Raw genomic sequence first — 27737 nt, forward strand, 5'->3', positions numbered from 1 at the left:
TTATCATTCCCTTCGTATGACGCAAGCTAGAAAGCACTGCGCGTATGTGTGTTTATCTCCGACGTGACTTACGCGTGACGTGTGAGCGTGTGCTTGCTCTCGAGCCGCATTGCTTACATTCTCTCCTTTTGCATACTTTAGATATCTCTGTAGGATTTAAAAAGACATCCGCTATGTGACACGTAAAAAGACGAAACATCCTGCATATTGTGTTTTCACGTTGACCCCTACATTTTAGAAGTTTGGTGCTTGCGATGTGGACATACAGTGAACAGTGATGCTTTATTTTTTTAAGAAAATGTTTTTATTATTATATGTGTGTGTGTCATTGTGTACCGTAATTTCCAGACTATAAAGCGCACCCATATATAAGCCGCATTTGAATTTGACAAATATTTTTATTTTGAACATAAATAAGCTGCACTACATTGAAACTAATGAACTTTACACAGGCTTTAACGAAAGACAGTGTCTGTTACACGGTGTAATGGCTGGAATATGTTGTGCTTCCTTTAGGAGCATAGCGGTATTTTGGGAATAGCCTGCCGCCGCATTTTCCGGTATTACTGCGTGTGTGCAAGACTGAGGAATATGTCCTTATCATTTTTTGATGCTCATTTCTAAGTTTCTTTGACTAACCCGTAACGCTGTTGCCAAGAATAATAAAAAAGCACGAGTTTTGGAAACCCGTCTGTGCTTATATGATTTCTGTTGCAACTGGAGTTAGCGAGCTATCCCATGACCCAGACTCAACGCGTTACAACGGCTTGTATCTAAACAGTAGTCTACCAAGAAAGTCATTGTTTACTGTCTTCCTCCTTTCTTTCACAACAATTTCTCTCGGGAGTTTATCTTTTGGCATCGTCGTGCATTTAAGAAAAATGTTTTTCTCCCGATGCCGTGCAGCTCAGAACACAGGTGAGGTGCGGTTTTTTTTTTTTTTTTTTTTTTTCCGTTTCCGTTCGGAAATTTCATTGGTCTAATGTTATGGGGTTCAGTTTTTTGGCTTCAAGTTTGTGAAACCGGGAAAAACCCAGGAAAAATTCATAAATAAGCCGCTTCGTTGTTTAAGCCGCGGGGTTCAAAACGTGGGAAAAAAGTAGCGGCTTATAGTCCGAAAAGTACGGTAACTAATTTCAATTGTTTCAATGGATGTCGCCACGTTCAAAAGTTTTGGAAAACTGTGACCTGCCAATTTGTATTACGTTTAAGACGAGTGACTGGCAGGAGGCTGATAGTTCATGGCAGGACCTCTTCAGAAAATAAAACTAGCTAAAAATAACCCTGATTGTAGCGTGTTAAATCGTCACGTTTTATACAACACAGCTTTAAAATGATATAAATTCGACATTTACAACATTTAAAAGCTTTCAGGTACAAGCTGTCAGGTTTGGGATGTTGCTGTGTAGCAGGTATTATTATGGTTGTCTCAGATACTCCAAGCAGCCGTCCAAGCTGGACACAGGAGTAACCACATATCATGTAATACTCAATCATTTCTAGTGATGTCCATCCAAGGATGTCCTGGTCCTTTTGTTGTCTTGTCCGTCACAAAAAGTCTGTTAGCCGCTTCACTTAGAATGGCGAAGACAACATTAGTGAAGTTGCTGTTCGTCAAGGCCGCAAACTCCTTTACCTTTTTAAAACTAAAAGGCTTCTCAGTAAGAGGAAATCGGTTAAGTATGAATTGTAATCAACTTACTGTTTGAGCATCATAATGTTTTCCGCAATTACACTGACTATCTCCATTGTTCAAAACATTTAGCAAAATCGTCTACTACTGGCATTTCCCCTGTTGGCTGCTAATAATATAGTCCCACCCTGACTCTTGTTTGACAGCTTTCCGTGCAAGGTATCGTGCAGGCTACGTACGAGACGCAGAAAAAGTGGAAAAGTAGACAGGGCAGTTAATATTGCTATTTAAATAAGACCTGGCCATTACTCGTGAGACATGGGAAATAAACTTGCAATTGGACTTTGCGTTTCCATTTGTTCGCGAAAATGCAAACGATTGCGTTTGGATTGTCGCAGTTTATGCATCCACATATGGAAATTCAATTGCGAATATCTATATATATTTGCCATTGTTTTTGAAAATTGTCCAGATTAGCACACAGTCTTGCGTGTAAAAACAAACAGCATGTGGCGTCAGTGATTCGTCTCTAGAAACTCTCGTAATGGTGATGACTTAGACTCGACCCGGAAAAACCAGTATATCATTAAGCGTTTTTGCTGATGGTTCCAGTAATCAACGATCGGTGCCGAATAATTGGTTGAATTCTAATATGAACATATTTGTTTGTGTAATTTCTAGTTAATGCAGACACCCAGTCCAAAGGTATAAAGAAAACATGTCGTAACATTCTTTATACCTTGTTGTGCCTGTTGAATAAGACATTTTTAGTAAAGCTGATGGGTGTCTAAGTACGTCTTTCACGTGTTTGAATGACGAACATGGCGCATTTTTTGTCTTGAACATTCTAGGGTTAAGGAACCTCACTTGTTAAAGTGTATCATCTAGAATTACAGGTTCACATCTCCAAATTTCAAATCTCAAACTAAACCAAGGATGTAGCTTCCAGGGAAAGTGGACATTTAGGTATAGCTTTTAATTCTCTTTTCTGCCGTTAGTGTGCATCGATGTCCAGAGTATGTGGGTCATGTCTGTGCTGTAGTCTTTGCTTTCAGTTCACAGTGAAGCTGTTGTAATAAATCCAGTTGAAGGCTGATGCAGTACGCAGAAGTGAGTTTAATAACGCCGCTCAGACGCTCCTGCAACGACGCTCCTTTCCGAATGTGTACGAGCTTTGTTTCGAAAGGATTTTCAAATAACGCCATGAGTTTCAAAACATAATCGCTCTGCGCTGTAAGCGGAAGGAAAAAACCCAAAGGAAAAAAATTTACCCACCGATTGACGATGAATGCGCAGGGTGTGTTTGTGTGTGTTTAGATGTAGGGTTGTAGTACTAACTTCTTAAATACTCTTCACAATAGATTTCACACGTCACTTTTATTTGCGCACGCTTGTAAAATGTTGGGTTAATCCATTTGTTGTTTTTTTTTGTTTTTCCTGTTGAACCACCACATGAGGTGTTGGGCTGCAGTTCCTAAATGGGACACACGTTGCTCTGTGTGCATGGGGCGATTGATGCGAGCTTTAAGAGGATTAATGGTTAAAAAAACAACATTCACACTTAAGCAGTAATACCAAATTCAAATCTCAAACTGCCAGGAAAAAACTGAAGGCATCAGCAACTACAGATGCATGTATGTTAATACTGCACTTTTCATTTTCTTTATCCATATTGCCTTTTTTTTTTTTTTTTTTTTATATATATAAACATTTTCCCCCAAAAATTGCAGATACATTTGAAAACACTCACATCACCCTAATGCGCATCATAAAAACCTAAGTGGCTTTGGCTTGCGCCGTTTCCATCAGCTGTTTCGGTTACTTTCCGTTTCCACGAATCGATGCTACCTGACATTAATCTTTAGCAGCGCCATCCACCATCCAGCTTGTTTCTTTTTCGGTCACATGGCTAAAATACTTCAATGTATAAAAACAAGTTTCCAAATCTATCCACTAACGTTTTTTTGGACAAAATGTCTGTCATTGTCTCGAAGAAAGACCAGAGAAAGACCTTTGTTTGATAATGCATTATATGCGTAAAAGTTCATTGACAAAATGGTTAATTTAAGACACATAAGATTGTGTGCTTTTTGAACAAACCCATTCCACATTTGGTTCTCATTTGCTGTTATAATAACCTCTACTCTTCTGGGAAGATGTTCCACTACATTTTAAAGTGTTGTGGAAATTTGTGCTCATTTAACTATAAGGGTGTTAGTAATCAGGTACTGATGTAGGTGAGAAGTCCTGGGGTTCATCCCAAAGGTGTTCAGTAGGGTTCAGGTCAGAGCTTTATAGCAGGCCAATCAAGATCTTCCATTGCTATTGACAAATGATAGAGAGTTGTAAAAGTAGTTTACCAGCTACATTTTCACTTACATACCCTGAGTCAAACCAAACCAAGCATATCTAACCGAGAGTTAAACCAATTCTCTAATTTGGACTGCAAAAAAACAGACCAATAGATGTGAAACAAACATTGGGTATAGGAGTTCAGCGTCACCACTCTGCTGTTGACTGTGGCTTCATAGTTTTGATTTGAGTAAACCAATATGGATATGCAGTGGTGGACAGTAACAAGTAACCAGTTCTTCTCCCCTGTCTCCTACATCTGCCTCTTTCAACCCAACTACCTGCATGTCTTCCCTCATCACATCCATAAACCTCCTTCTTGGTCTTCCTCTTTTCCTCCTTCCTGGTGGCTCCATCCTCAGCATTCTCCTACTGATACACCTCATGTCCATCTTCTGAACATGTCCAAACCATCTCAATCTCGCCTCCCTCACCTTGTCTCCAAAACGTCCTACATGCACTGTCCCTTTACTAAAACTAATAAACTAATTTCTAATCCTGTCCCATGATAACCTCAACATCTTCAACTCTGCTACCTCCAACGCCACCACCTGTGGTTTACTCAATGCCAATGTCTCTAAACCATACAACATCACAGGTCTCACCACAGTCCTATAAACTTTTCCTTTCACTCTTGCAGATACTCTTCTATCACAAGGACATTAACAAAGTAACGTACGAACAAAACGTATGTATGAACGAACAAAAGTTCGTTACTGTACTTTAGTAGCTCTTTTACATATCTGAAGTATTTCTGTTTGGGGAGAATTTAACTTCACTACATTTCAAAGTCAAATATCGTACTTCTTACTCAACTACATTTTGCGAAATCAGTCGTTCCTTTTTATTTATGAGTGAATAAAAACGTAACTGGTCAAACACGCAGCAAACCGCTTGAATGGCGCTCGGTGGTTTCTACTTATCACCAACATACAGTTCAGCATCAATTCAAAAGCAAGCAGAACATTTAGAGAGGAATAAATGATGGAAGAAACTCCAGACTCGAACTCGCCACAACACGATTTTTATGAAGTGGTTAAAAAGATGATTTTGGGCTCATGATAATTTGAATAGTTATCATTCAGTGTTTTACTCATTAATATCATTCTATTAATAGACTGGTGTGCTGAGAGTAACATTCAAGTCTTTTCACATGAACTGAGTTGCTTAAGCAACTTGGAACTTCCAATCTCTGTTCAGGGGGGAAAAAAAACTTGAATATTTCTAGTTGGGAGCTCAACTCTACCATCAATCAATTATTAAAGTTAGCTGGCTAGGTTGTTTCCAATGATAGAAAAATATAAAGGTCTGTGGTTTTTACCTACTTTGAAATTCAATTGCTACGATATTAATTGCTCGATCACTCCGAGTGCAAAAGAAGTGTGAATTCATGCTTTGACTTTGAACCCACATCAAATGTAGTCTAACACATGCAGTGTGAATTCACTCATCTCTCATATCAGTACTTATACTGGAGAACTGCTGCACTGCAGGATTCTTTCCAGTGACTCTGAAGCTTCAGAAGTAAGTTTGGATGGAAGAAAGCATGGTCTGAGGCGGCGTACAGGCCATGTTGCTTTGGCCAGGTTTCAGTCTGTGATTTGTTTCCTGCTTCATGTCTGATGACAAGCTGATCACAGTAGTCAAAATCTCTCTTATTGTCATGGCAACTCCATGGAAATTCTACATTCTGGCTCTGAAACTCATGTTAGGCTCATGTCAATGTGTGTAGAGCTCAGAAAATTGCCTCAGCTTTTTTCAGTGTGAAACTTTTGTAGATGTTTTCGCTTATTCTTTCCTTATCCCTCGATTTCCTGGGCACCAATGTAAGTTTGAATGGTTAATGCATGGCTTTTTACATTTATGGCATTTGGCAGACGCCATTTTCCAGGGCAGTTGAGGGTAAAGGGCCTTGCTCAAGGACCCAGCAGTGGTAGCTGGGATTTGAACTCACGACCCTTCTAGCCAAGGTTTAATGCCTAATCTACCACTTCCCACCTACAAAATATATATTCAGTATCCTGTAGCTTAGTCAGTATGTGCTTAATCAAATGTAAGGATCGTTCATCCTCAAAAAATACATTTTTGATCTCTAATCGAATGGTCTCTAATTGAATGAACACTGCCTTACTGACTTTCTGTGAGGGTTAAATGTGTTTCGCCACCTTTGGATAAAAATATTTTTGTTTACAATTGTGGTGCTCTGCTGGTGTGAATGAGCATCCCGCAGCTTCGGGTGCTTAAAACCTAGCAGCGGTTTGTAATTATGAAAGACCCATTTGCGTCACGTTTGCAGGTTAGTGGCGTGTTCTGTTTTATTTTAAGTTGTTCTGTCATCGTTGTGTTAATGAGCGGAACCATGGGGCATACGGTTTGAGAGCTTTACAGAGTAGGTGTTACATTTAGACCAAAGTTCAGAGCATAATGCACATCAGGCCCTGCTAGTGTATACTCAGTGCTCATCTTCTGTCCTGTCCAAACTTTCGTTTGAACTATGGAGCAGATTTGTGTGCTAGATAACCAGGGTTTTGTTTAGACAATCCTGTTAGTTGTATTGATGTATTCCACATGTTCATGTTGGTTGTCTGCATTCTTAATTTAAAAGTCTTGGTTTTGTAAACCCTGTGACCTCACATTCTAATTCGAGATCTGCAGCTGTTATTAAAACCCCTTTCTGCTTTTACCGAACGCACTACCCCACCTAGTGGTCATGAATAAGTATGACGTTTTGAAATCTGTAGTGGTGACAGTAATGGATTAATTTTTTTCTCTCAATTCAGTACAATTGAAAGTGTCTTATCTTTTCTTTTTACTCCATTATTTCACTACGTTCAGTCAGTAAAGATTCTCAGCCATCCTGGTGCTGTTATCTGGAAGTTATTTAGACTCACGTCAGCTGGACTTCTATCCGATTGGATCGAAACGTTTCATTACTCATCCGAGCGGCTTCTTCAAACTGCTTTTACATTTTACCTTTACAGTCTGCTCCATTACTTTCCTTCACTACTTTGATATGTCATAATATGATTGATATAATTTGCAATAAATGAGACCATCGCTGTTGTGGTGAGGGAGAGAGAGAGAGAGAGAGAGAGAGAGAGAGAGAGAGAGAGGATTTCATGTCTGCTACAATAAAAAAAAAACTCACTGAAATGTCTAGTATGCATTTAAATGGAAGACTAATCTACATCAATTATTCATATATAGATTTAATAAGTCAGTACTTTATCTATTGACACTTGACAAAATGGTAACATTTAGTCAAGGAATGTAAAAGGAGTCCTTTTACTCAAGTTAAATTTAACATGAGGATTAATACTTTTACTGTACACAGTTTGATCGTAGAGATTATTATTACATCTAGAGGAAATATATAAACCATAAATATGGTGTATTTGATGTACATTCTTAGCCTGTTTTTTGTCTTTTTTTTCTTTTCAGGTTTGTCCTGAGGACCTGCAGTGTAAATATTCTCGGGGTGGACGTTGTACTGAGTGGCGTAGACAGAACTGCAGTCAGTATGCTTATCTGACATTGACTTGGTGAGTTTTGGTGTGTGTGTAAGTGTGTAGGTTGGAGAGGAAAACACAAATTTTGAAAAGGATTAGAACTGGGAATGTTTTAAGGCAGTGCAGCCACCGGTTACTTCAGCTTAAACCAACACGCACTGAAGTCTGCAACACACTTATTTCTGTTTTTCTTTATTTTTATTTTTTTATTATTCCACTGTTCTTATCCAGACCAGGGTGTATTTTCAGGAGAACACGCACATTTCTCTGTGTCGCTCTCCAGGTGCCCTTCTGTCACTCCTCTTCTGCTTATCCCCCCACAAACACTGCAACAGAGAACACCGATTAGACTAATTCCCAACAGGTGTGTGATTCTTACCGCTTGTCTTCCCCGGCCACGTTCACATTCACAAACCGGCGCTCGGCCACGCTCCCGCTGCCACAGAAGTAAAAGTATAAATATAAAAGTATATACATTTTTTTTTTTTAAATCAATCATTTTTTCCAGTCGTTTCTCAGATTACCGTAAATGATCTGCAGGAGGTTTAAGGACATCCTTTAATATTTTCCACTTATTAAACAGTAAACACAGTTGCAGCATTCTTCCACACACACACAGTTGATGCTATTATTTGTGCTTGTATAATGTGTAAAAGGTATGTAATTGAACAGTCTGGGTTTAACCTACTGTTGTGTGAACACTGACTGCCAGTTTTCCTTAAAACACAAAGTCAATGTTAATGCAGTTTCATATTAAAATAAAATAGCGTCTATATGGTGAATGTAAGTAAAAACGTTATAGTGTTCAATCAAATTTGCGAGCTGTGTGCATCTCTTTGTGATGTGTGTATTTCTCTGTGTCTTTGTCTCTGTATAGGTCTCTTGGTGTTTCTCTCTGTGTCACTTCCTGTGTCGCTGTGTGTCTCTCTTTCTCTGTCGCTGTTTGTCTATTTCTCTCTTGCTCTGTGTGTGTAACTGTTTGTCTCTGTCTCCCTCTGTCTGTGTGTCTCATCGTGTGTGTGTGTGTGTGTGTGTGTGTTTTCCACCAGTTGAAGGTCGAATCAAACTTGATATGGAACTTGAGTGTGTCTTTTGCTTCTGAGTAAATTGGCACACAAAGTTAGAGACACTATCTGTCTACAGGCTGTTTAAATGCAGCATTTATAGTAGAAGACAAAATTAGTTTTCCAACAAAGTATGGGAGTGCATGAATCAATCTGATTATCTTCTAACAGATAGAACGATTCTCACCAGAAATGTGTGATAGAACTAGAAATACAGGCAAGGTTTCACTTGACCAAACAGTTCTGCTGCTTCTCACAAATCCACAAACACAAGATCCCTAACAAAATACTTCTCACATAAAAACACAAGTTACATTATATGGACGAAATATCACTACCACCTGAATTTTCTCTTCAGTGCCTAATGTTCATGTGGCTGAAGGAGCAAAATCTCCACAAGCACACTCCAAAATTTAGTGGAACATCTCATATTTTGTTTGTCTTTACAGTAATATCTTAGCATAATGCAAAGGGTTTTAATAGATAAAGAAGGTTGGATTGTTTTGTTCCGTCATATCTATCAAATGCTACAGTGTGCTTTAAAGCAACATTGGTGAACAGCCTGCTAATGTGCTTCAAAATGGTGGCCATTTTAGGTAGTTCAGGCTTCTTGTACCTTTCTCCAAGTTCCATCTAAAAGCAAAAAAATCAACCTGTTTATTTATTTATCTATCTGTCATCTGTCTAGAGATCAATTGATAAGTTGGTTGGACTTTTGTTTAGTATTTAAAATGGGATTGTTCTAATGGGATTGTCCTAGTGTTTGGAAGAAGTTCCACTTTTCTGATTGAGGCCTAAAGCTTTTGGATCACATGTTTACTCCATTTGTGTCTCTAATGTGTGTGTGTGTGTGTGTGTGTGTGTGTGTGTGTGTGTGTGTGTGTGTGTGTGTGTGTGTGTGTGTGTGTGTGTATAGACTGCCAGTCAGGCAAACTCTAGCAGAAAATGATGATGAAGCTACTGCGCTAGTGCCATATGGTTTGGGAATGATGGAGGTCCCTAATGGCCAACCCATTGTCTCCACTGCTATCACCTCAGAGGTCAGTTACACACTTTTGTTTTTGTGTGATGCTGTGTTCATTTCCTCAGCAATGACAAATTCTTTTACTAGAATAAAATCAAAAGGTTTAGTGTGTTATAATCTTATTTAGCATTGTAAAAAATAATGGGATATAAAATGCAAATGCAGCTGTTTCTCTGTATCTGGTGTAAAAGGAAAATTGTGTAAAAGCACTTTTTGGATAAAAAGTTCCTTTTAGTTTAGAGGCAGCTAATAGAGGCTGGGTTTCTTGACTCCTGTGAAACTTTCTCTATGGACTCCCATTCTGTTTCTCAGAAGAGCAGCAGTTCAGAGTCTCTGAGTGAGAAGGGCTCGGCTGAGCTGAAGAAAAGTTTCGATGCTGTTGTCTTTGATGTGCTGAAGGTCACACCAGAGGAATATGCAGTAAGACATGTTTGTGTTTTTAATTTGTGTATGTGAGAAAGAAAGAGTGAGATGTTAAGGCACATTGCAAACATATAATAATTTTGCTCTAGATGTGTTTTAATCCCAGATGTGCTCTTGCAAGCAATCCAACCCTCTCCATACCAATCCCATCCCTTTACATTCAATCCAACCCTCTCCATACCAATCACACCCCTTTGCATCCAATCCAACCCTCTCCATACCAATCCCAACCTTTTACAACCAATCCAACCCTCTCCATACCAATCCAACCCTTTAACATTCAATCCAACCCTCTCCATACCAATTCCACCCTTTTACATTCAATCCAACCTCTCCATACCAATCCCAACCTTTTACAACCAATCCAACCCTCTCCATTCCAATCCAACCCTTTTACATTCAATCCAACCCTCTCCATACCAATCCCAACCATTTACAACCAATCCAACCCTCCCTATACCAATCCCATCCCTTTACATTCAATCCAACCGCTCCATACCAATCAAACCCTCTTCATACCAATCCCACCCATTTACATCCAATCTCTCACAGCTATTCATACCCTCTCAGAACTAATTTCTTCTTCTTCCGATCAATCCCACCCTCTTATAATCAATCCCACACTTTTACACCTAATACCATCTTCTCCCAACCAATCCCACCTCTTAGAAACCAATCTCTCAAAACAAATCGCATTCCTTCCTGTCCAAATCCACCTTGCCACAACTAATCCCTTCTTCTCCTGACCTCACACTAATCCCACCTCTCACAACCAACCACCTTTCAACCCTCAACCCTAAAATCCAGTTAGCCAATCATGTAGCAGCAATACAATGCATGAATCAGAGAGATACTGGTCAAGAACATGAGTTACTTCAATTTAAGCCTCAGATTATAACTAACTGATTGTCTTCTGACCCCAGTTTTATAAGAATATGCAAAGAAACGATTTTACTGTGCTAAAGTGTATGTTTCACAAGTAAAAGCCTTTCTTTTCTTTCTTAAACAACAGAATCTGTTAAAAGATGTTCCCTCAGGGTCTGTGCAAGTTGGGCTTGTTAGAGTATCTCAGAAATGGCTTTCACACATTTCAATCTCTTGGGTTTACACAGAAAGGCTTTAAAATCATCCAGCATGTGGAAGTAGTGTAGATTTAAAAAAAATAAAATTGTTAATTTGAGGAGTCAGAGAAGGATGACCAAACTATTTGAGTTACCAAAAACTTCCTGACCTCTCAAGCTGATCACTCTTTACAACCATGGTGAGGTGAAAGTGCAGAAGGAGCTCAAACCTAGAGGCTTATGGGAGGAAACCGAAATGTGTCCAGACATTTGAACCGAAGCCTTCGACATTTCATGTGTTTTGATGAAAAGGCTTGGTTGGTTGGTTGATTGTATAATAAGGTGGATAGTGACAGTAACAGTGAAAAATATAATATGGCTGACTATGCAGAAAAGATTTTGTTGACTAGTATGCAAAAAAAACATGCTAATGTGAATACAATTACATTAGTTCTTCTAGGATGGATGTTGTGCAGCGGTTCTATTAGAATGGAGGAGCACAGAGAGAGGGTGACGTAGCCTGTAATTTAATTGACTTGTTATGCAGCGCCTACTTCAATACAATCGACTCGTCACAAAGTTAAAGAACTACAATTGAGATCTTTGGCCGGGGGTTGATGCATTTAATATTGCAATTAATTTTAAAACACTGTGACATTTCATTCTTTTTTTTTTTTCCTCTCATAGGGGCAGATCACACTCATGGATGCTCCAGTGTTCAAAGCCATCCAGCCTGAGGTGAGTTTAGATAAGTGGCACTTACACACACCCACACATCTCTTAATTTACTACAAGCCTAAATCCCACCTGTAGGGGGCAGTGAGACCTTCTTAATGTGCCGTTCCTCATTTACCGCTCTTTACAAATGGCTGTCATATATAAATTTGGAAACCATGACAAACGCACACCAATCAGTTGTATTTGTTTTTTCTTCATGGGCAGTAGGTAAACCTTTCAGAAAAGCATGGAATGTGTTTTTTGTTTTTTGTTTCCCCAAAGAGGTTTTAGTTTAGAAAGAAAAACAACCATGAAGGACAATGAAGCTGTGAAAGCGTGACCACCATATGATGTAGGACATGCTGAATTGAAAATACACTGTATGGACAAAAGTTTGTGGACACCTGACCATAAGAATTCAGTTTTCTTTAAACATCCCATTTGACATTTAGTCTACATTTGCTGTTATAATAGCCTCCACTCTTCTCATAATTGGTAAGGAAACCTGGAGTGCAGTCAGCATATCAAATCATCCCAAAGTAGGGTTGAGGTCAGAGCTCTGTATAAGGCCACTTAAGATTTTCCACCCCTACTATTTAAAACGTTTTTTTTTTTTGTGCAGGTTTGGGCTTCCTAGTTGAAATGAAGTGAAAATGTAATGCTACTGCTTCCAAAGACATCCTGCAAAATTGTGTGCTTCCAACTGTGTGGTAAAAGTTTGAGAAAGAAACACATGTCTGGGAAAGTTCAGGTGTCCCAATATTTTCACCATATAGTGTTACGTGACTGGCAGTATTTCAGTGTTGTATTGTAACTGGATTTTTTTTAAATGATAAATGTAATATAAGTAGAAGGAAGGTTTGGCGTGTTAGGCAGCCTATACTAGCTGGAATGGTGCAAGCACGTTTTTCTGGAGGAAAAGAGCTGACTATGAACCAACTTATTGATGTTTGGATGTGCTGAGTACTTATGGGTACAATCATGTCTTTCTGTGATGTCTTAAGTATTTTCCTGTATAGGTCTCATCATAATTTACACAATTATGTAATTTTTTCCCCCATTGCTAGCAACCATATGAGGTTTTTGGTTGTTTTGGCTTTGTCTCTGAGCTGCCTGACCTGTCAACATATCAGAACTGCGAGATGCTAAAACTCTTTTTGGCACTAACGGCAGACGTTGTGCATGACCTCCTGCTTTTTGTGGATTAGTTTTTGACCTCTGTTTCTGTCTTTGGTTCATCAGTCTTGTAAGAAAATTGTGCTGTTTATACAAAATTATAATAAACAGACTTTTTAAACATTACTTTCGGATCCCTCAGTTGTACAGCTCTAGATGAGGCATGAGTCATTTCGATGACTGATTTTTATTCGTAGTTCTTTAGAGATTTTGTGCAAAATATTTATATTAGGGAGTCATATGATTTATTTTTTTTTATACACAGAGAGGAACAAGAGGGACAATGATAAAGTGAGGGCTCAGGTGAAAGGTATACTGATTTATGACAAATGTGTTTATTTCTCAAATGAAAATTTATTTTTTACAATCTGTGCTTGAACTTGTGAAATTTGCACAAATATGCTGTTGCACAAGCCAGTCAGTAGGGGGAGCTACATGCGTATTTGGACCTTTGTTGAAACAACAAATTTGAGACTCTTCTGAAGATTTTCTTACATATGATATTAAATCTAAACCACGTCCATCTTTATTTGGTAATGAAGACAAACTTTTATGTTTGTCTACTGCGAATCCTGACAGAAAATACCATGCAATATGCAAAAGATAATAAAAAAAAGGGGGTTTTCTGATGCTCTGCACCAAGCCGAAAACAGTCAGTGTCACGGAAAAACACATGGCATTACTGTCTATAGTTTGAATATGCCATATGTGTCTATACCCTCTGAAACCTGCATGCGCTAAGTATATGCTCTGATGTGTAGAGGTGGGGAATGTGATTTAAACATGTTATTTAAATGCCATTCAATCTGCGACAACTGTGTTTTAATCTTCATTATTTTGTTATGAGGTGAAAATGTGCGTATGTTTTTATTCCTTAGTCTTACAACACCAAAAGTCTATTCACTTATATCACACCTCTCATTTAGCCGGTTGATTTTATCCCTTGACTGCGTCTAATGTGGTCTGAGTTTGTTTATTATAATAATGACATTGAGTGTACATATGAACAGACACAGAGATCTCGATCACGCCTGGAATTAACATGCATCCTAGATCAGGACAAGGTGTAGACGTGATCCAGCGTGTCTCGGGAGTAAAATCACTCAAGCTTAAGCAGGTGTTTTCAGTAGCCTTTTTTTTGTCGATTCATCTCAGCTTACTCAGCAGATCGAAACAGCCGGTACCGGTGCATGAGACAGGGTTTGCAAAACAAATGCCTTATGCAGGCTGGTATAAAAATTTTCATACAGAAACAATGCATGCAATCGGATCGCAAGTGCTCACAGGAGTCGCGTTCGAAATGCCAGGTATGAGCGGTTTTCCACTTTGAGACGGATCGCACGAGACGGACGTACAGACAATGGCTGGGAGAGGGTTTCAGAAATGTAGTGTGTTAAATTGTACACCAGATTCCTGCTGCTATTATGCGGTTTACAAATTCCAATTGTCTTTCTGCACTGTATAGGCAAAAGGATTGGGACACACCTTCAATTCAGTTATTACAGTTGGGACTCGTCACCACAGGTTTCTGAATTCAAGCACCTAGCCATGAAAAATTCTCTAGAGATTTGTGGGAACAGTTTGGGGAAGGCCTTTTTTCTGTTCCAGCATGACTGTACCTCAGTGCACAAAGCAAGGTAAAGAAAAACATGGTTGGATGAGTTTAGTGTGAAAGAACCCGACTCGTGCAGAGTACAGAGTCCTGACCTCAACCCCAGCTAACAGCTTTGTGACGAACTGGAATGGAGATGCGAGCCAGGTTTTTTCGTCCATCATCACTATCTGACTCACCACACAAACAGTGCAAAAATGACCACAGAAACACCACAACATGTTGTGGAAAGCTTTCGCAGAATTGGGGATGCTTTTATAGCAGCAAAAAAAAAAGTCTATGTATTTAGAATCCAATATCATTACAGTCCTTGTTTGTGTAAAGTTCAGGCGTCCCAATACTTGTCTATATGGTATATATTTACACACACAAAACACAGGAGAAACGGACACCAAGAAAACTTTGTTCACGACGTACAGAGTGTAAAAGAGGAAACTACGTATGGAATACAAATACTATTACACAAACTCATATTAATGAGCAGCCAAAATATCTTTTTCTCCTTTTCACTGTCTGTCTGGTTCTTTTTTTCAGTCCCTCTCTCTTTTCCTTTCTACACACACACACACACACACACACACACACACACACACACACACACACTAATGCTTTGCAGCTGCATGTTCATGTAACAGGGGAGCGATTGCACTGTTTTTGTTGCATGGTTACAACATACAGTCATGTTAGGCTACGCTTCAGCTGCAGCTTAAACCCAACGCATGTTCTCACGCCGACTGGCGCACAGATGACAGAACACACGACAATCTGCCGCTTTTGCTGCCTTTACAGTTTCATGCTGCTTCATAGACACCCACACGCCCATATACACCCGTACGGTAGCTGCAGTGTAAAGTTATGCCAAGAATATGAAGACTGAGGGAGTGTTTAGAGCTGGGATATGTTTTCTAGGGGTTAGCCTTTTGTCTCCTTTGTGAAAACGTGCAGTAACAGGATAACTGCAAAGTCTGTAGTGGCTCTCCAGAGAATTAAAGCACAGCCCTGGAACATTCATTCACTGTACTGCGCTTCTGGAAATGACATTTGGTTCATAGATTCATAAGCGTAGAGGTGAAGGTCATTGACAGGCGAGACGTCTTTTAACAGCATGTTCTCTCTCTTTTTGTTGTTGTTCAATAACATTCACAACAGCCCCATCACCACCACCAGCAACAAAACACCAGACTTCCTGTTCTTGGTTATGATTGAACCGTTCCTTTATCTTTACCTTTCTATCAGACAAAAATACAGCTGGCAAGCGCTTTCTTTCATTTTTTTAATTTCCTTTCCATGTCCAGTCCTTCTCTAGGCTTTTTTCCCCTACCTGCCTGTCTCTCTCATGAGCGGATGCTTTTTTTGAGTTTAGTGGTTGGTCTCCAGTTTTCCAGGCATGGCTGTAAAATCCCCCTGCTGGGACAGGGATCTGTCAGGGTATGCTTTGTGTGCTTTCGGACGAGGGAATGCCGGTGTCTGAAACTCGGCTTTAAATCATAATCTGTCTCACTGCGAAGAAGCTAGACACTTTTCCGGCAGTGCTTTATATCAGGGTAGCTGCAGCTTGGTTTTATTTGCTTTACACACCACCTGAGCTTTTACGTGATAAGTAACTAACGTTAAGTGAGTCCTCAGGAATAAATAGCAAAAAGGAAAAACGCGAACCTCATTGTCATGTTACATCAATCCAAGGTTTTTATTTCTGTCAAAGAATAGTCAAACCGTGTATCCAGAAAGTGTAAAAATTGCTTGTGTTTGATGTTTGACACCCACATATTTCTTAGCTTTGTTAGCTGATTACCAGGATGAGCTACACTCTAGTGCTATCTATACGAGGGGATTTTTATTTATTTTTTATTTTTTTAATGTCAACACTTGAACCGACACGGACTTCTTGTCAGAGAAAAAGATCACCTGAGAAGATATTGATCACATGCTGTGTCTCCTGTTGCTCAAATGAGTGCTAATAGATTTGGGCTAAGACACTATCTGAGAATTACTTTATGGTGTGGTTACATTTGTGCTGTATTACGGGGAGTGTAAATGTTAATACACTTAAGCACATTATTCAGTATTCAATGACTCCATTGTTTTATACATTATAGGGACAAAAGTTTGTAGACACCTGGCTATAAGACCATGATATGTGCTTTTTGAACATCCCATTTCACATTTAGTTCTCATTTGCTCTTGTAATAACCTCCACTCCTCTGGGAAGATGTTCCACTCGATTTTCCAGTGTGCCTGTAAAGATTTGTGTTCGTTCAGCCACAAGGGCAATGGGAAAGTCAGGTTATGATTCATTGATTAAGGACTGTGGTGCAGTCAGCATTCAAATTCATCCCAAAGGTCTTTGTGCACAGGGGCATTGTCATGCTAGAACAGGTTTGGGTCTCCTAGTTCAAGTGAAAGAAATGTAATTATATAACATCCAAAAGATTCTATACAATTGTATGCATCTTACCATGTGGTAACAGTCTGAGGAAGAACCACAAATGGCTGGAAAAGCCGGTGTCCAATACTTTTGCCGTTCTCAATCTTTCTTATAGCTAAAATCAATCAGTTATGTGAGATCAGAGTGTGTGAGGAAGTGCAGCTCTATAAAAGATTTAGAGGAAAGCTTTATTAGAAGAAGGAATAAAGACTTGGATACGGGTGTGTATGTGTTTTAGGAAGAGCTTGATTTCTCTTGCTGTGGGATTCCTGCTGGGTTTTTTTTTAGATGAGACTAAATATTCATGTGTGCAGAACCACAGGCATTTATGTTCTTTCTTTACATTTGACATTTTTTTTTCTCATATTGGAAAAAGGAGCTGCTATCAAACTGCATGTCAGACCTGATTTCTGTTACTGTAAAAAACCTGTAGCATTTTCACTCTAATGGAGAGAACTCGACACTTCTCTACTAATTATACCCAGATGTTTCTCTTTACTGTTCTGTGGTGAAAGAAAAGACGGTACCTTCATCATCATTACACGATGATCACGGTCAGGAATGTACACAGTCAGTTTGGTGCAGAGTGACAGCACAGGGTGTTACAGTTTTCAAAGTTTTCACATCTGAAAACTGAATCTGAATATCCTGATTCCATGTGTTTTGAAAGAAGAATTTATTATGAAATCATTATGTGAATATGAACGTCCTTGTATATGTAAGGGATAATCCACAGACAGTTGTGCAATTCTCAATGCATGACGTGAAGGCGAATAACCAGTCGGCTGCAAAACAAGAGTGCATTACAATGGTTTTGATTACACCAGGGTCATTTGCCAAAACAGATATTTTAAAGCTGTTATTGATGTTACTGAATGAATTAGAAATACTTCAAATTTTTTGTTATTGCTTCCCTAAATTATGATCAAGTATTTTATGTATTTGGAAATCTTTGCGTCTTTGCTGCATCTATTTTTTTTTTTATTTTTTTTTTTTCCCTCAGTTTTTTTTTTTCTTCCACCTCAGATTCATCAATATTTACTATGCAAGTTAGTCAGCCTTTTAGCCCAGAAACGGTCATTGGGAAATATTTGCCTCACCGTGTATGCAGTTGTGAATTTCTTTTACCTTGTTAACCGTTGTTTACAAGCAACATATTAATATGAAACGGTGAATAAGCTGTTCATCAATGGTTCAAACTCGCACCTTTAAGCCAATCAGAATCAAGTACAGTAATCCGCGATAAATGGACGCCACCCCAAAAATGCTTTTTTTATTATTATTATTATTATTGTTGTTGTTGTTGTTGTTTAAGCCGTAAATCATCCTCCCACACACTTTAAACACAGAAAACATTTGCAAGAATATAGTGAGATCAACTTTGTGTAAATTGGTAGAAATACAGTACACAGTATCACATTTATAGTGAGTACATGTACTGTACAGTATACAGTTCTGTAGTAGCCTATGCATAGTTTCTCTGCTTATTTATCGGTTGAAGTGTCCTACGACTTAAAATAAAATACACGCCACCGCTTTCTTCACTTTCATTGGCTAAATCTGGTGACGTATGTCGTTGTTAACTTTTAACTTAACTTTTTTGGTTTAACGCGCTATCCGGCGAGAGACCGGGAAAATCAGTGAAACAAATGAGTTATGTGGCAAATGCAATTCCGCGATAAACCTGGGCCGCAAGATTCAAAGTGAGGTAAAGCAGGGGATTACTATATTCAGAAAAACTGAGAGAAAACAAAAAAAGAAATTGAATCCCCTCATTGTTGTTTTCTGTGCGATGATGTCGCAGGACATTTCGTTTAATGTGGTCTTCCAATGCATCTTGTAACTCGTATTTCTTTATTTATTATACTGTAGATCAGTGGTCCCCAACCTTTTTTATGCCACGGACTGGCCTTTAAGGTGTGGCGGATAAATACAACAAAATAAAATGATATGACCGGCATTTTCTTAATATTTTCTAAATATAATGATAAACGTAAATCCAACTTGTTATGTTTTTGTTTATTTTGCTCGCTTGGGGGTTTTAATTTAGCGGTAATGTACTATGTGTTAGCGGCCGGAGCAGCCCCTTTAAGAAGGTAGCGGATGTAGGTACAACATGTGACCGAGGCAAGCATCTTGACATGAGTCATAGACAGATGTGGCGGAGAGAATCCGGTAATTTTCCAAAATAAAACATTTTTCAGAATCAGATAATAAATAAAATATAAAAAAAAATTTACCTATTGACCTACGGTTGGGGACCAATGCTGTAGGTGACAATCAAAGAGGAAAAAAATTTCCCCTTTAAATTGCTCAATTCCAGACATATTTTTTTTAAATTACTTTAATACTAGTTTAATCCAAAAGGAAGTTTAGACAAATGTTTAAGTTGACCTTCATGTATTACAAGTTGAATTTAAGTTGCTGCTGTGAGCTGGAAAAAACCTAAACAAGCAAAAATAATAAACAAAAATAAAAGGCCCATGTAGTTATTTAGTCCCCACATAGTTTTCCCACATTTTCTCACAGACATTGTGGTGCAAGAATTGGTACAGTTCCCTCATTTCATTTGTGTTTTGGAGTTGATCATGGTGTGCGTGTCTGTGGGTTCTGAGTGTTTAGTTCTCATTGTTCTGACACACATTAACCCTGATAGATGATTTGTAATTAGCTCTGGCTGCGTAGACCCCACCCCCCCCCCTGCAGCTGTGTGTGTGAACGCGATTGTCCTGGAAGTTCCTTTAGCTACGGCCTGATTCGTCTATTAGGAAAATCTTAGCTCTGTGTCAAGAATGATTTCTTTGGCGCTCTCCACAGCGCTGGGGGACATGCAGCAACCCACAACCTCCGTCAGAAACGTGCAAGGGGGCGTGTATGGCCCGGTTGGTTAACATCTGTGTTTGTGTGCATGTTGCTATGCTGCAGTCCCCCCTGGCACGTTTATGATTCATTATTTTTATTATTTATTTATTTATTTATTGTGTGTGTGTGTAGCAATGTGATTTGATGGTCGTTGTCTTTGTGTATGCAGCTGTGCGTGTTGAGTGACTTCACTACATTTGTATGCGTGCACCTTTACTTACTGTAACTACAATAACCAGCTATGATAACGTTATGGCCGCGTTTGCACGTTTCAGAAGGCTATCGGTGCGCAAGTCTGACTTGTTGCTATTTTTATTCACAAAACTTGTATGATGTGTAGAAACTTTTAACAACATGCCAAAATGCTAAGAACATGGCACAGCCAAGACCCAGAAAGCCAAACACCTAAAATCCGTGAGAGGGCATTAGTAATAGAAACCCCACAAAACTACCACCCTCATGCTTCACTGAATAGCAACAAGTATGTCTGAATTCAAACTGTGTGAAGCTGTGGCTTTGCCTGCACCATTAATTGGGTAGTTGTGAAAGAGTTAGCAGTGACTGTAGAGGTTTATGTATGACATCTTTATATCAGTCCCTTTTTATCATACATCACCTTTGAAAACTTATAGCACACTAATAACTGGACCGCCTCCTGAGCACGTGCCTTCTGTTCATTCCTTTAGCTCTTCGGTTAACCGTAGATAAATCCCCTCTCAGGCTTGTTTGGCAGCGGGTCCTGCATCTGAAGCACTCGTGCTTTTAATTCGAATCATTTTGAAGGCAAATGTTTTCCTAAACACTCAGGAAGCACACTAACAGCCCCCGGTGATGTTCAGATTGCTTAACAGTTGGATCATGCATTTCGTTTTATTGTTGTTTTTTGTTTGTTTGTTTATTATAGGAGCTCTCAAGTTGTGGCTGGAACAAAAAAGAAAAGCACAGTTCAGCTCCTAATGCCGTGGCTTTCACACGAAGATTCAATCAGGTAAAACACACACACACACACACACACACACACACACACACACACACACACTGTCTGCTTTCTCTGAGCGTTCTCTTGTGTAACTCTGAGCCAGACAGACACAGAGTTGGAAGGAGCCGAATTTATCTTTTTGGCCAGCATGTGATTGGAAAATGACATCATTACCATTTTTTTTTCTCTTTTGTGTACCATGTTCAGGGAACCTGCCCCTCCTCCTCCCCCACTCACACACTGCTTCTGGTGTATGAACAGACTGATATGCCACAGTCACTTATATTGAATAGCCAGGATCATGAATAAGGACATTGCAATCCATATGTAGTTTGTCTATAATTTCTTCATTGTAGACATATTCATGGACTCATCCCTAGGCTTTTTTTTTGAAGAGTAGCGTTATTTTTAGTAACTGCCCCATTGGCCCACAAAAGTATCAGAGTAAATTGTCCTCTATAAAGCAGTATTTGCAAGTATGTTCGTAGTGTTTGTTGGTTCCTGGCTCAGGGCTTGATAGGTTCGAGTGTTCCTGTGTTTAGACTGTTTAATAAGAAATGTCCACGTGTCCATAAATACGCCTATAAAGTGAGTTTATTACGCCTTTAATATTGCTCGTTTTTTCCCTCTCATGGGTCCCTCGGCTCTCTATACACGCTCTCACAGAAACAGCTAAAACGCAGACACAAGCACTCGTACTCCGAGCATCACCCTCAACCATCATTGGATTATCTGGTAACAGATGTTAGAAATTGGTCCATTATACCCCTTGAGGATATTTGCATAAAGTCTGCTGGCTGTATTCAGAGACTTTTTCCCCTGCAGTTTCTCTCTCCATCTCTCATCATCCCCCCCCCCCTTTTCTGTCTTCCTCTGTCTTTGTGTGTTTTTCGTGACAAATATGAAATGGGTTCCATCCACCACTGCACAGTCGGAGTACAGAAACTAGCGTATGAGAAATACAATGGGACTGGGAATTAAAAACCAGCGTTTATGAAAGTCTGAGAGAAAGGGAAAAGGTCTTCATTGTGACGTGCAAGTGACATTACAGTGAAATTGTTTCTCGGTTTTGTAGGAAGTCGAGGTCAGAATGTGGGGTCAGCTTTGATTCTGGACCAGGGCAACATGTCAACGTTGAGACCTAAACCCAAGAGTCTTAACCACTGAGTCACCACTTATAGAGAGTCCATTCATTCGTTTTTATTATGACATTATAAATGTGCTAAAACTGAATGCACAAACTCGATCTTGCCATGGGAATAATCCTAAATTATTCCTAAAATAATAAGTCCTAAAATAATATGTATGAAACTTTTTGGAATTGCAACCATTTTAATACAGAGTTGCCTCACTTCAGGGGCTCGAAGGTAATTGGACAAATTAACATTACTGTAAATAAAATGTTCATTTTTAATACTTTGTTGAGAATCCTTTGGAGGCAATGACTGCTTAAACTCTTGAACATATGGACGTCACTGAACGCTGGGTTTCCTCCTTTGTGATGCTTTACCAGGCCTTTACTGCAGCTGTCTTCACTTGTTGCTTGTTTGTGGGTCTTTCTGTCTTGTGTTTTCTTAAGCAAGTAAAACGCATGCTCAGTTGGGTTGATATCTGGTGAATTGACTTCTCCATTGCAGAATATTCCACTTTTTTTTTACCTTAAAAAATTCCTGAGTTGCTTTAGCAGTTTGTTTTGGGTCATTGTCTATCTGTGCTGTGAAGCGCCATCCAATCCAATTTGCAGCATTAAGCTAAATCTGAGCAGAAATTATATCCCTATTACACTTTAGAATTCATCCGGCTGCTTCTACATCATCAACAAACACTAGTGACCCAGTGCCATTGGAAGCCATGCATGCCATCACACTGCCTACTCCATGTTTTACAGTGGATGTGGTGTTCTTTGGATCATGAGCTGTTCCAAGCCTTCTCCATAATTTACTTTTTCCCATCATTCTGGTACAGGTTGATCTTAGGTTCTGTCCAAAGAACGCAGTTCCAGTACTGGGCTGGCTTCTTTTTTGATGTTTTTGGCATGTCTAATCTATTTTTTCGGCTGATTAATGGTTTGTACCTTGTGGTGAACCCTCTGTATTTGCTCCCATGAAGTTTTCTCTTTATCATAGATACTGACACACCTACTTCCTGCAGTGTTAATTTTGTTGAATGTTGTGAAGTTTTTCTTCACCATGCAAAGGATCCTGTATTCATCCACCACTGTTGTCTTCTGCAGACATCCACAGACTTTTTTTCTCAGTATGTACTGTTGATTTGGCCACTTCTAACATTTCTGCTATCTCTCTGATGGATTTCATTCCTAATGATGGTCTGTTGCACTTCCATTAAAAGTTATTTTGGCAGCTTCCAAACAGAAATGCCACACCTGGAATCAATTCCAGACTTTTAATCTGCTCAATTTATTAATTAAGGAGGGAACAGCCCATGTAACTCATTAAAAATAGCTTTTAAGGCAAATGTGCGATTACTTTTGGTCCCTCAAAAAAGAGGCAGCTACATATTAAGGAGCTGTAATTTCTAAACCCTTCATGTAAATACCCTCAAATTACAGCAGAGAGTCTTTATTTTAAGACCATATTAATTATAGAACTGAATATGTTTTGGTAAACAGATAAAATAACAAAACTTGTCACTGTCCAAATATTTCTGGGCGTTACTGTATGTCAAGAAGTTGGTAAAGTTATAATCAGTGGTTACATGAGCTCAGAGCTCTGTAGAAGATAACTTAAGAACTTCCACTCCAAACCATGTAAACCATATCCTCATGGAGATGGCTTTGTGCACAGGGGCTTTGTCATGGTGGAACACTATTTGGGTCTCCTGGTTGTGAAAGTGAAGGAACCTAGAAACACCAGGTGTCTCAATACTTTTGCCCATATTGTGTATTTGGATGGAACCCAAATGCTAGGGGTTTTGTGGTACAGTAGGTTTTTTTCTCTTCTTGCTAAGATCTTTAAATTAATGTGTGTGTGTGTGTGTGTGTGTGTGTGTGTGTGTGTGTGTGTGTGTGTGTGTGTGTGTGTGTGTGTGTGTGTGTAGGTGAGCTTCTGGGTGGTGCGGGAGATTCTTCATGCCCAAACGTTGAAGATCAGAGCTGAAGTTTTAAGTCACTACATCAGGACAGCAAAGGTAATTTTCCCATCACACGAAGCTTCTTATCGAAACTCTTCAAGACGCACTTTAGCCAGATCAGTTCACGGTGTCAACAGCCAGGTGTCCATACATCCACCATTTCATGTCTCCTCATTGATTATGACCGCACTCTCATGTTGGGTACATTCTACCAAAAGTTGGCACACTTTTTAAAAAAGAAATCTTCAAGAGAAAGAAAAATTGGGTTATAATACGGGTCATTGTTTGGCAGAGTGCGACCTTGTTGGAAAGAACCGAGCATGATAAACGAATGGAAAACACATAAAAGGCCATAATTTAGCAGCTTCAGTTTTCCATACACAGATCAGCATGACTTCTGTAGCACACTTCCTGTTGTGGATCATCCAGTCACACACATTTGTGTAAATTACTTAGGACACCAGAGATTTTCTTGAGTGTAGAGATGTACAGAAAGATGTGCATATTTTTTCCTTTATTAATATAATTTTTTTTTATGGAGATTAATGTTGTGATTTAATTGCGATTACTGATTAGTGCACATGTTTATTCTCAGGAAGCTTTAAAGCTCAGCACTGTACCTTTGGTATTAAAAATTATGTTCACATGTCCAAATGAACAATTTCCACAATTAGTCTATTCTGTCACAGCCTGAGAGCATCACAAAATATAAGAAGCTCTCACTGATGCATTGATGATAATGTACAGTGGATATAAAAACTTTATACACCGCAGATAAAATGTTTATTTTTATTTGCAGTTTTAAAAAGGGGGGTTGTTGTCTTTTTATATTCACTCTATGGGAGAAGTTACCTCACCGCATGCGAGACAAAATTCTTAACTGCAGCAGCAACTTCATATGAAACAGTAATGATATTTTTTCAAATGAAGAGAAAAACATACGTACCTGATGTTTATTTTATTTCCATGAACTAATCACTAAAGTTTAAAGCATTCGTCTCTAAAGCATCAAGTTATGTAGTCGTGTTTGGCACATATCCGAACCCGTTATTATTAAATGTCTTCTCCAGGCGCTGTGATTTCAGCAAATTTATAAGACCACATGCAACATGTATATAAAGTTGTAGGCTGTATAGAGTATCGAGTCGTAGGTTGATTTATCTTTAAATCTACACTGGTACGCAGGATTACTTTTCCACTGATGGAGACTCAAAACACTTGTGTACGTCGCTCTGGTCAATGGTGTCTGCTAAATGCCGCAAAGGTGAAATGTAGACTATAGGCTACAATGCAAGTTAATAAAGATCAGAGATACCAAACTAGGGCCCACAGACCATGCCATATATTAGGGGAAACAGTGAAAAATAAACAAGAGCTGCAATGGCAACTTACATTTAAATATAATACAGTTTGGTGTTAATCAAGTTTGACATTTGGCCCTTTGTAGAAAGAAGTTTGGACATCTGTTATAGAAGACTGAAACATCATCTGCATGTGCTTTTTAGAATAGAAGTCATCAGTAAGCAAATGGAGAAAGATAAATTGCGCTTTGGGATTTAAAACTAAACTCTGTGCTCTGACAAAAATGACTCTAGCTTTCTTGCGTCCCACCCGGAGCTCTATTTCTCTATTTGCTTCCATGCAGTAGCCTTTTTGACTCGGTCATTGTAACAGCTAGAGAACACGCCGTACAAGCAAGACCTCTGCTTCTGCTACTCCACAAGTCTTCCTTATTAGAATCCTGCATACCAGTATTTCTTTTTGCTTTACTTAGTTTTTTTGGCATGTCGCGCCGATCAATACTTCGTTTCAAGTTGCATTTTTATTGGCTATTCAGCAGACATAGCATAGTCATCCCAAATTTCAGTGTCAATGTTTGGTCGCAAAACCTTGACAAATCTCATTTCCGTACCTTCGAGAATACAATATCTGGATGCCATGACCCAAGAAATCAGCACGATCGTGTCAAGTTGGTCATATTACGTTCAGGACAGCCCAAAACCTTACAATGTATACTGGGCATGAGGGACATCTTTAATAGCGTATATTTATTTTTTTAATAATAGTATTTTTATTCTATATTTGAGCATTACTAGAAGATATCTATAGGTATATGTGGAATTAGAATCACCTCATTTTTTCTGTTGTTTTTGTTCGTTTTTCACTTTTTAATTGATGTATCTGATTATACAGAAACTGTGTGACATGAATAACCTCCATGCAGTAATGGCAGTGGTGTCGGGTTTACAGAGCGCCCCGATCTTCAGACTCAGCAAAACGTGGGCTGTAAGTACCTGCCTTTGTTTTTGCGTCATACATTTTTGTAACCTTTATTAAAGTGTCTTTAAAAAAAAAAAAAAAAAAAGTGAATCATGGGAGTCTCATGAATCATGACTATCAACACCTTGTAATATATATATATATATATATATATATATATATATATATATATATATATATATATATATATATATAGTTTTTTGTCTCGCCTTATTTGTGGTATAACTGGGATCCATGGTTGTCCAGGTTTCCAGAATCTACTGTAAAAGTCTGCAGATGTTTACTGTGAAATGGACACCTGTTCCTTTCTCACTATATCACTGCATATCCTCTCTCCGTCTCTCGATCTCTAAACTGCTTTCTCTCTCTACTCTTTATCTAGGCATTTACCTTCACAGTCCTTTCTCTGAGATCTCCTCTCAGACACCCAACCCCTTCTAAAACCCGAAACAGCATTCCTACTGCCTTACCTCACTCCTATGCTTTGGCAAGCGAAGATTTGTGTTTTCTTCACATTTTCACCTCTTCCTCTATCTCTCTCTCTCTCAGTCTCTCTCTCTCTCCATCTCCACTGCAGCTGTGCTGTGTATTTTTCAGGTTACTCTGATAAGCCTGTCCACCAGTAATCCTGTCTGATTTAGAAGCATATTTCCAAGTAACTCATACACTCCAAAATGCGTTTTATCTTCAACTTACAAACTATGTGACATTTACATATTCAAAACCCATGACTGATTTATTTTCTATTAGAATTATTAATGGCACCAGTTGTTTTATTATTAGTCAAGTCCAAGTTTATTTCTATAGTGCGTTTCACAATAGACGTTGTCTCAAAGCAGCTTTACAGAATTTAAGAATTTAAGTGAATGGTGTGTATTTATCCCTGATGAGCAGCCTGGGTGACTGTGGCAAGGAAAAACTCCCTTATATGAATGAGGAAGAAACCTTGAGAGGAACCAGATTTAAAAGGGGAACCCATCCTCATTTGGGTGATATTAAGGGTGTGATTTATAAATTTTAAAACAATACAAAACAGCGGAGAGTAAGAACCACCATGATCTTATGTAAGATTATGAGTGATGTTCTTTCTACAGTCTTATACAGTCAGTTGACGTTGTGGAACCAGGAGCTACTGAGCAACTCATAAAATAGCTCAAAGTTTAAGATCATCATAGATGGATATAGATCGAAGAGGTCCATTGTCCAAACTGTACATGAAGTAGGATCCAAATGGCGCTCGTCTCTAGATGGGTCAGGATGTTGGCATCTACTTCTTTCAAGGTCCGCAATCTTCATAAGGTGGGACGTGACTGAAGCTGAAGCAACCTCAGGATGCCTCGGAATGGTAAAGAGAGAGAAGCAGTGGAGAGGAATTAGCGTAGCTGCTGTTCATGATATTAACAAGCACAAGTTGATAATGTGCATGTGATCAGATGTTCTGGAGCACAAGGTTATGATGTGATGTGTTTTGTGTAGGACTCGCTAAAAGATACGTTTTTAATCTGTGCTTAATCTGGGAGAGTGTGTCTG

At 38.9% G+C, this 27737-nt stretch overlaps 1 protein-coding gene across 2 annotated transcripts in view; it reads left to right on the forward strand.

The window, feature by feature from the left end:
- ralgps2 (Ral GEF with PH domain and SH3 binding motif 2) overlaps nucleotides 1-27737 on the forward strand; it is a 94372-nt gene that overhangs the window by 28621 nt on the left and 38014 nt on the right. For both annotated transcript variants that reach the window (XM_046835764.1, XM_046835765.1), the window contains exons 2-8: nucleotides 7427-7527; nucleotides 9475-9598; nucleotides 9895-10002; nucleotides 11754-11804; nucleotides 20763-20846; nucleotides 23895-23984; nucleotides 26121-26213. In XM_046835764.1, the coding sequence (XP_046691720.1) occupies nucleotides 9545-9598; nucleotides 9895-10002; nucleotides 11754-11804; nucleotides 20763-20846; nucleotides 23895-23984; nucleotides 26121-26213 (480 nt within the window). In that variant the 5' untranslated portion in view covers nucleotides 7427-7527; nucleotides 9475-9544. The remainder of the gene's footprint in view (nucleotides 1-7426; nucleotides 7528-9474; nucleotides 9599-9894; nucleotides 10003-11753; nucleotides 11805-20762; nucleotides 20847-23894; nucleotides 23985-26120; nucleotides 26214-27737) is intronic.

This window comes from Silurus meridionalis, chromosome 23 (assembly GCF_014805685.1).
Source record: "Silurus meridionalis isolate SWU-2019-XX chromosome 23, ASM1480568v1, whole genome shotgun sequence".
NCBI lineage: Eukaryota > Metazoa > Chordata > Actinopteri > Siluriformes > Siluridae > Silurus > Silurus meridionalis.